Source organism: Bombina bombina, chromosome 7, assembly GCF_027579735.1.
Source record: "Bombina bombina isolate aBomBom1 chromosome 7, aBomBom1.pri, whole genome shotgun sequence".
Taxonomy (NCBI): Eukaryota; Metazoa; Chordata; class Amphibia; order Anura; family Bombinatoridae; genus Bombina; species Bombina bombina.
Genome location: NC_069505.1, coordinates 593816365 through 593826155, shown reverse-complemented (window position 1 = coordinate 593826155; position 9791 = coordinate 593816365). Strand labels below are relative to the sequence as shown.

The following is a 9791-nucleotide window of genomic DNA, read 5'->3' as shown; positions in this document are numbered from 1 at the left end:
GGCGTAACTAGAAACTACAGGGCCCTGGTGCAAGAATCCAAGAAGGCCCCCCCCCCCCCTAAATAAAATGTGAATTTTCTAAACTGCTTGTTACTCCCAATAACAAAATAATTAAAGGTAATTTAATTCCCTATTGTGGAAAGCGCATAAAACACATAACGGTACATGTCTTGAAGCAGCAGGATTATGTTCAACCTAGGAGTATCTTTTAACTTAGCATGTATGTGTTGTGTCTGTTTGATATACAATTTAAATAAAGTAATTTGAGTGAATGAAGTATTTATGAATTTTTTTTATTATTTCTTAATGCACTAGATTTTGCTACCAGGGCTGTAATGGAAATAAAAAGCAGCCCTGGAAACATTGAAGACCAGCCTTATATTCTTACGAGTCTGTAGAATGCAAACTTCACATTTTGCTGACGATGGTTAGGCTTTAAAGGATTATGCTAGTTAACATAATTGATTTCAAAATCATGATACGCAGGAACTCATGATCTCAAATACTGGATTGGGAGTAACTGGGATTTTACCAGTACCGCTTGAATAAATCTAAGGAATATTATAAAGCTATTGTAATATAAAAATATATAACACAATATTAACACAACAAAGTGTAACATATAAGTACACCAACCTGCATTACACACGTACACCAAAGTAAAACACATAGAAATACAACATACACTCCCATAGACAGGAGAGGAAAAGCTAGGGGTTTGCAGCACTCACCCTCATTCAATTTTAGGAAATTACGCTAAAACATAACCTTTACGCACGGTGACATACACACACTCGTGTGAGATATACCTTAATAAACACACAAGAATTTGACACTAATATATATGCATCAGTAACACTATGATTTAAGCAGGGAAGTATAAGACCATAATAACCAGCAGCAGCATTACACCAGCAGGAGTGTACATAGAAAACATTTCTTCTTTTAATGCAAAAAGGTAGAAAAATAAATCATGACCTTTTGCTTTAAAAGAAGTGAGTTTGCCTAAGAGTTTTTCTGCTGGATTTGTAAGTTGCTCCATTTGTAGGAGCCTGTGGCAGGGACTCTTTCAATGTGCACACTTTACAGACTGAGTACTGGTATAATATTACAACTAGTACATACAAAGCAATGTGAAATCCATGTGTGTGTGTATATATATATATATACACACACACTAACTATATATATATATATATATATATATATATATATATATATATATATATATATATATATATATATGTATATACATACACACACACACTACATATACAGTATATATATATATATATATATATACACACACTACATGCTGTACCATGTAAAAATACAGGGTTGCACACTATATACAACTTGGAGTGTGACTATAACTTCATATACAGTCAGACACACTGGTATGGCACTACACACAGCACTATATATACAGCAGACCTGTGACTACAAACAATTGTATTACATGACATACAGCACTGTAGTATAACTGGGGATATACTATTAGTGTGACTACACACACACAACAGAATACCATGCATGAGCCCTCAGCCTGACTCTGAGACTGTCTGAGGCACTAAGCACCGTCCGTGGCCGGGCCCCACTAAATCTGACTCTGCTGAGTTGCTCACCTCACCTGACTGTGCCCCAGGCCCCCCCCACTCAGCCTCACCAGCCCTCCGAGTCCCAGTCCTCAGCCTCACCATGCCCCCACGCCCCTCCCCAGTCTGACTAGTCTGAGCTTACCTTCTCTGTTCTCCGACTCCGACCGGCGACCTCGCTCCGCCTCCACTCACTCAGAGTCAGACAGACTCAAGCGGCTGTAAAGTGACACTGACTGTCACCGCTGCCACCAGTGACCAGCCTGTCACCGCGCGCTAGCCAGGCCCAGCAGACTACAGAGACCACTCACGTCGTCACACTCCTGTCTCCTGCTGCTACTGACTAGGCTGCACAGCACTGCACGTGCAGTCACAAGACAATTGTTGAGCTACACATGCGCGGTGCTGCAGCCAGTCAGTGAGTCAGGAGGAGAGAAAGTTACTTCCGAACTTCCGGGCAGCCAGCGGCATAGCAGCCAGAGACGACACAACAAAAGTGCAACAATCTGGCATGCCGGCTGCTGCCCTGCAAATTGCAAATGATTAAATCTTAAATGAAATAAATAAATATAAATAATATGTGAAGGTTCAGGTTGGGGAGAAAAAAAAAAATAATAATAATTAAAAAAAGAAAAAACAACTATCTGCCTTGGGCCCCCCCTTGTGTGAGAGACCTGCTGGGCCCAGTCGCAATGGCGACCTTTGCACCACTGTTAGTTACGCCCCTGCATACGCACACAGGCAGCAATACACATAATGATATGTTGTCATCCTGCAAATTGAAGGGGTTAATCTATGAAATTTGAGCAATTAATAATATGATAATCAGAAAGTTAATTTATCTTTGTAATTACGTGTTTGTACCTTTAAGAAATATTAATATACCAATCTGTTTATTGCAAGTCATGAAATTATTAGTGATGTGAAAACAATTTGCATTAAATCACATTAAGTGTCATCAGAATTGAAAGAACGTTCTATTATAAAAATAATTCTGTTTTAGCATCTTATTGTGAAACAAATTCCTTTCTTTTAAATTGCATTTAACCCTTGCTAGTGGGTAAAATACATAAACAAAGTTGTACTCCTAATATTTCATGTGATGTCATCAGATACACAAATTACTGAGCACTACAGAACATTTATCAGTTTACAAACCTGCCCTGGTCACTACAGTCTGGGACATAAAGAGTTAACAGGCAGAGCACATACAGTTACGTAACTTCCACGCCCTTGTGCTGAATAGGAAGATAATGTAAGTTTCGTTTCCTGCTGCTGAATACAAGAATGGCGACTGCTGATCTGAGAGAGGAGCTAACCTGCCCCATCTGCCTGAGCATTTATACAGATCCTGTAAATCTCAGCTGTGGCCATAACTTCTGCCTGGGCTGTATTGAGAGTGTGCTGGGTACCCAGGAGGGGTCTGGGGTTTATACCTGTCCTGAGTGTAGAAAGGGATTCAGTAACCGACCTGAGCTGCAGAGGAACATAGCGCTGTGTAATGTAGTGAAGCATTTACAGATTACTCAGCCAGAGCAAATAGACACTGGGGTCTTCTGCACTTACTGTGTTCACTCTCCTGTACCTGCTGCTAAATCATGTCTGCTGTGTGAGGCTTCTCTGTGTGATACCCACCTGAGGGTACACAGCAAGTCTGAGGAACACGTCTTAACTGAACCCACCACTTCCTGGGGTAACAGAAAATGCTACAAACACAAGAAGCTCCTGGAATATTACTGCACTAAGGATGCTGCCTGTATCTGTGCGTTCTGCTCCCTGGCCGGAGAGCACAGGGGACACCAGGTGGAGCTGCTGAATGAGGCTTCTGAGAAGAAGAAAAAGAAACTGAGAGATGTTCTGCAGAAACTGACCACAAAGAGAGAGAAGACTGAGAAAAGAGTCCAGAGTCTGCAGGAGCACAGGAGAGGGGTGCAAGAGAAAGCAGCTGGTGTAACAGAGCGACTCACTGCCCTGATTAGGGACATCAGGAAACAGCTGGAAGACCTAGAGAAGCAAGTCCTGAGTGACATCACCCGGCAGCAGGAACAGGTTTTACTCACAATCTCTGATCTGATTCAGCAGCTGGAAAAAGAGAAGGACGAGCTGACCAGGAAGACGAGTCACATTGAGGAGCTGTGCAACATGACTGACCCATTAACTGTCCTACAAGAACTGGAATCACACAGAGGTGACTTTTGTGGTGCTGAGAAGGGAGATAATGAGGTCACACAGAGAGGTGATAAACAGGTCCCTGCTGGGGGGGATTTAGATGGGGGTCTGATCTCAGTGACCTTATACAGAGGTTTAGCTGATATTGTGACTGATGTAAAGAGAGAGATCTATATGCAGGTGACATCAGACATATTACTGGATATAAACACAGCTAGTAATAAAGTTATTGTATCAGGTGATCTGAAAACTGCATCCTGGTCAGATATAAACCAGCAGCGACCAGGAACACCAGAGAGATTTAAAAATTATTCTCAGGTATTAGGCACCAGGAACTTTTCATCAGGACGACATTACTGGGAAGTGCAGATCAGTAAGTCAGGGATCTGGTGTGTAGGGGTTTGTTATACCAGTATGGGGAGGGGAGGAGGTCAGTCTGTGATAGGAGAGAATAACAAGTCCTGGTGTTTGTATAGTGATTATAAATATCTTTACATGACACATAACACAATACGCATCTCATTACGCCCCCTTCTATCATGTGACACAGTAGGAATACTGCTGGACTATGAGGCTGGGCGTCTGACCTTTTATGAGCTGTGTGACCCGATCAGACACTTACACACCGTCACTGTCACCTTCACTGAGCCTCTTCATGCTGCATTTAGGGTATGGGGTGATGGTGCCTGGGTGAGAATCCTGCGTTAGATACATTGTCACATAATAATAATGCTGCATTCTGTGTATATAAAGATGGTACCTGGGTGAGAATCCTGCACTAGATACAATGTCACATAATAATGCTGCATTCTGTGTATATAAAGATGGTGTCTGTGTGAGAATCCTGCGCTAGATAAACTGTCACATAATAATAAAACTGCATTCTGTGTATATAAAGATGGTACCTGTGTGAGAATCCTGTGCTAGATACACTGTCACATAATAATAATGCTGCATTCTGTGTATATAAAGATGGTGCCTGTGTGAGAATCCTGCGCTAGATACACTGTCACATAATAATAATGCTGCATTCTGTGTATATAAAGATGGTGCCTGGGTGAGAATCCTGCACTAGATACACTATCAAATAATAATAATGCTGCTGCCTGTGTATATAAAGATGGTGCCTGTGTGAGAATCCTGCACTAGATACACTGTCACATAATAATAATGCTGCATTCTGTGTATATAAAGGTGGTGCCTGGGTGAGAATCCTGCGCTAGATACACTGTCACATAATAATAATGCTGCATTCTGTGTATATAAAGATGGTGCCTGGGTTAGAATCCTGCACTAGATACACTGTCACATAATAATAATGCTGCATTCTGTGTATATAAAGATGGTGCCTGTGTGAGAGTCCTGCACTAGATACACTGTCACATAATAATAATGCTGCATTCTGTGTATATAAAGATGGTGCCTGTGTGAGAATCCTGCACTAGATACACTGTCACATAATAATAATGCTGCATTCTGTGTATATAAAGATGGTGCCTGTGTGAGAATCCTGCACTAGATACACTGTCACATAATAATAATGCTGCATTCTGTGTATATAAAGATGGTGCCTGTGTGAGAGTCCTGCACTAGATACACTGTCACATAATAATAATGCTGCATTCTGTGTATATAAAGATGGTGCCTGTGTGAGAGTCCTGCACTAGATACACTGTCACATAATAATAATGCTGCATTCTGTGTATATAAAGATGGTGCCTGTGTGAGAATCCTACACTAGATACACTGTCACGTAATAATAATGCTGCATTCTGTGTATATTAAGATAGTGCCTGTGTGAGAATCCTGCACTAGATACACTGTCACAACATAATAATAATCTGCATTCTGTGTATATAAAGATGGTGCCTGGGTGAGAATCCTACGCTAGATACACTGAAAATAATGCTGCATTCTGTGTATATAAAGATGGTGCCTGGGTAAGAATCCTGCACTAGATACACTGTCACATAATAATAATGCTGCATTCTGTGTATATAAAGATGGTGCCTGTGTGAGAATCCTGCGCTAGATACACTGTCACATAATAATAATGCTGCATTCTGTGTATATAAAGATGGTGCCTGTGTGAGAATCCTGACTAGATACAATGTCACATAATAATAATGCTGCATTCTGTGTATATAAAGATGGTGCCTGGGTGAGAATCCTGCGCTAGATACACTGTCACATAATAATAATGCTGCATTCTGTGTATATAAAGATGGTGCCTGTGTGAGAATCCTGCACTAGATACACTGTCACATAATAATAATGCTGCATTCTGTGTATATAAAGATGGTGCCTGTGTGAGAATCCTGCACTAGATACCCTGACACATAATAATAAAGCTGCATTCTGTGTATATAAAGATGGTGCCTATGTGAGAATCCTGCGCTAGATACACTGTCACATAATAATAATGCTGCATTCTGTGTATATAAAGATGGTGCCTGTGTGAGAATCCTGCACTAGATACCCTTCACATAATAATAAAGCTGCATTCTGTGTATATAAAGATGGTGCCTGTGTGAGAATCCTGCACTAGATACACTGTCACATAATAATAATGCTGCATTCTGTGTATATAAAGATGGTGCCTGGGTGAGAATCCTACGCTAGATACACTGAAAATAATGCTGCATTCTGTGTATATAAAGATGGTGGCTGGGTAAGAATCCTGCACTAGATACACTGTCACATAATAATAATGCTGCATTCTGTGTATATAAAGATGGTGCCTGTGTGAGAATCCTGCGCTAGATACACTGTCACATAATAATAATGCTGCATTCTGTGTATATAAAGATGGTGCCTGGGTTAGAATCCTGCACTAGATACACTGATAATAATAATAATGCTGCATTCTGTGTATATAAAGATGGTGCCTGTGTGAGAATCCTGCGCTAGATACACTGTCACATAATAATAATGCTGCATTCTGTGTATATAAAGATGGTGCCTGTGTGAGAATCCTGCACTAGATACACTGTCACATAATAATAATGCTGCATTCTGTGTATATAAAGATGGTGCCTGTGTGAGAATCCTGCACTAGATACCCTGTCACATAATAATAAAGCTGCATTCTGTGTATATAAAGATGGTGCCTGAGTAAGAATCCTGCACTAGATACACTGTCACATAATAATAATGCTGCATTCTGTGTATATAAAGATGGTGCCTGTGTGAGAATCCTGCGCTAGATACACTGTCACATAATAATAATGCTGCATTCTGTGTATATAAAGATGGTGCCTGGGTTAGAATCCTGCACTAGATACACTGATAATAATAATAATGCTGCATTCTGTGTATATAAAGATGGTGCCTGTGTGAGAATCCTGCGCTAGATACACTGTCACATAATAATAATGCTGCATTCTGTATATATAAAGATGGTGCCTGGGTGAGAATCCTGTGCTAGATACACTGTCACATAATAATAATGCTGCATTCTGTATATATAAAGATGGTGCCTGGGTGAGAATCCTGCACTAGATACACTGTCACATAATAATAATGCTGCATTCTGTGTATATAAAAATGGTGCCTGTGTGAGAATCCTGACTAGATACAATGTCACATAATAATAATGCTGCATTCTGTGTATATAAAGATGGTGCCTGGGTGAGAATCCTGCGCTAGATACACTGTCACATAATAATAATGCTGCATTCTGTGTATATAAAGATGGTGCCTGTGTGAGAATCCTGCACTAGATACACTGTCACATAATAATAATGCTGCATTCTGTGTATATAAAGATGGTGCCTGTGTGAGAATCCTTCACTAGATACCCTGTCACATAATAATAAAGCTGCATTCTGTGTATATAAAGATGGTGCCTATGTGAGAATCCTGCGCTAGATACACTGTCACATAATAATAATGCTGCATTCTGTGTATATAAAGATGGTGCCTGTGTGAGAATCCTGCACTAGATACCCTGTCACATAATAATAAAGCTGCATTCTGTGTATATAAAGATGGTGCCTGTGTGAGAATCCTGCACTAGATACACTGTCACATAATAATAATGCTGCATTCTGTGTATATAAAGATGGTGCCTGGGTGAGAATCCTACGCTAGATACACTGAAAATAATGCTGCATTCTGTGTATATAAAGATGGTGCCTGGGTAAGAATCCTGCACTAGATACACTGTCACATAATAATAATGCTGCATTCTGTGTATATAAAGATGGTGCCTGTGTGAGAATCCTGCGCTAGATACACTGTCACATAATAATAATGCTGCATTCTGTGTATATAAAGATGGTGCCTGGGTTAGAAGCCTGCACTAGATATACTGATAATAATAATAATGCTGCATTCTGTGTATATAAAGATGGTGCCTGTGTGAGAATCCTGCGCTAGATACACTGTCACATAATAATAATGCTGCATTCTGTGTATATAAAGATGGTGCCTGTGTGAGAATCCTGACTAGATACAATGTCACATAATAATAATGCTGCATTCTGTGTATATAAAGATGGTGCCTGGGTGAGAATCCTGCGCTAGATACACTGTCACATAATAATAATGCTGCATTCTGTGTATATAAAGATGGTGCCTGTGTGAGAATCCTGCACTAGATACACTGTCACATAATAATAATGCTGCATTCTGTGTATATAAAGATGGTGCCTGTGTGAGAATCCTGCACTAGATACCCTGTCACATAATAATAAAGCTGCATTCTGTGTATATAAAGATGGTGCCTATGTGAGAATCCTGCGCTAGATACACTGTCACATAATAATAATGCTGCATTCTGTGTATATAAAGATGGTGCCTGTGTGAGAATCCTGCACTAGATACCCTGTCACATAATAATAAAGCTGCATTCTGTGTATATAAAGATGGTGCCTGTGTGAGAATCCTACGCTAGATACACTGAAAATAATGCTGCATTCTGTGTATATAAAGATGGTGCCTGGGTAAGAATCCTGCACTAGATACACTGTCACATAATAATAATGCTGCATTCTGTGTATATAAAGATGGTGCCTGTGTGAGAATCATGCGCTAGATACACTGTCACATAATAATAATGCTGCATTCTGTGTATATAAAGATGGTACCTGTGTGAGAATCCTGCACTAGATACACTGTCACATAATAATAATGCTGCATTCTGTGTATATAAAGATGGTGCCTGTGTGAGAATCCTGCACTAGATACACTGTCACATAATAATAATGCTGCATTCTGTGTATATAAAGATGGTGCCTGGGTGAGAATCCTGCACTAGATACACTGTCACATAATAATAATGCTGCATTCTGTGTATATAAAGATGGTGCCTGGGTGAGAATCCTGCGCTAGATACACTGTCACATAATAATAATGCTGCATTCTGTGTATATAAAGATGGTGCCTGTGAGTGTGAGAATCCTGCACTAGATACACTGTCACATAATAATAATGCTGCACTCTGTGTATATAAAGATGGTGCCTGTGTGAGAATCCTGTGCTAGATACACTGTCACATAATAATAATGCTGCATTCTGTGTATATAAAGATGGTGCCTGTGTGAGAATCCTGCACTAGATACACTGTCACATAATAATAATGCTGCATTCTGTGTATATAAAGATGGTACCTGTGTGAGAATCCTGCACTAGATACACTGTCACATAATAATAATGCTGCATTCTGTGTATATAAAGATGGTGCCTGTGTGAGAATCCTGCACTAGATACACTGTCACATAATAATAATGCTGCATTCTGTGTATATAAAGATGGTGCCTGGGTGAGAATCCTGCACTAGATACACTGTCACATAATAATAATGCTGCATTCTGTGTATATAAAGATGGTACCTGTGTGAGAATCCTGCACTAGATACACTGTCACATAATAATAATGCTGTATTCTGTGTATATAAAGATGGTGCCTGGGTGAGAATCCTGCGCTAGATACACTGTCACATAATAATAATGCTGCATTCTGTGTATATAAAGATGGTGCCTGGGTGAGAATCCTGCGCTAGATACACTGTCACATAATAATAAT

At 39.9% G+C, this 9791-nt stretch overlaps 1 protein-coding gene across 1 annotated transcript; it reads left to right on the top strand.

Moving 5' to 3' along the window:
• Positions 1-2882: 2882 nt before the first annotated feature.
• LOC128667166 (E3 ubiquitin/ISG15 ligase TRIM25-like) lies at positions 2883-4472 on the top strand. The gene has a single exon (XM_053722099.1). The coding sequence runs from the start codon at positions 2883-2885 to the stop codon at positions 4470-4472; it is 1590 nt and encodes a 529-aa protein (XP_053578074.1).
• The last annotated feature ends 5319 nt before the right edge of the window (positions 4473-9791 follow it).

What these genes read in the sequence shown, in the direction of transcription:
- LOC128667166 (XM_053722099.1), top strand. Translation starts at nt 2,883, where the DNA reads ATGGCGACTGCTGATCTGAGAGAGGAGCTAACCTGCCCCATCTGCCTG.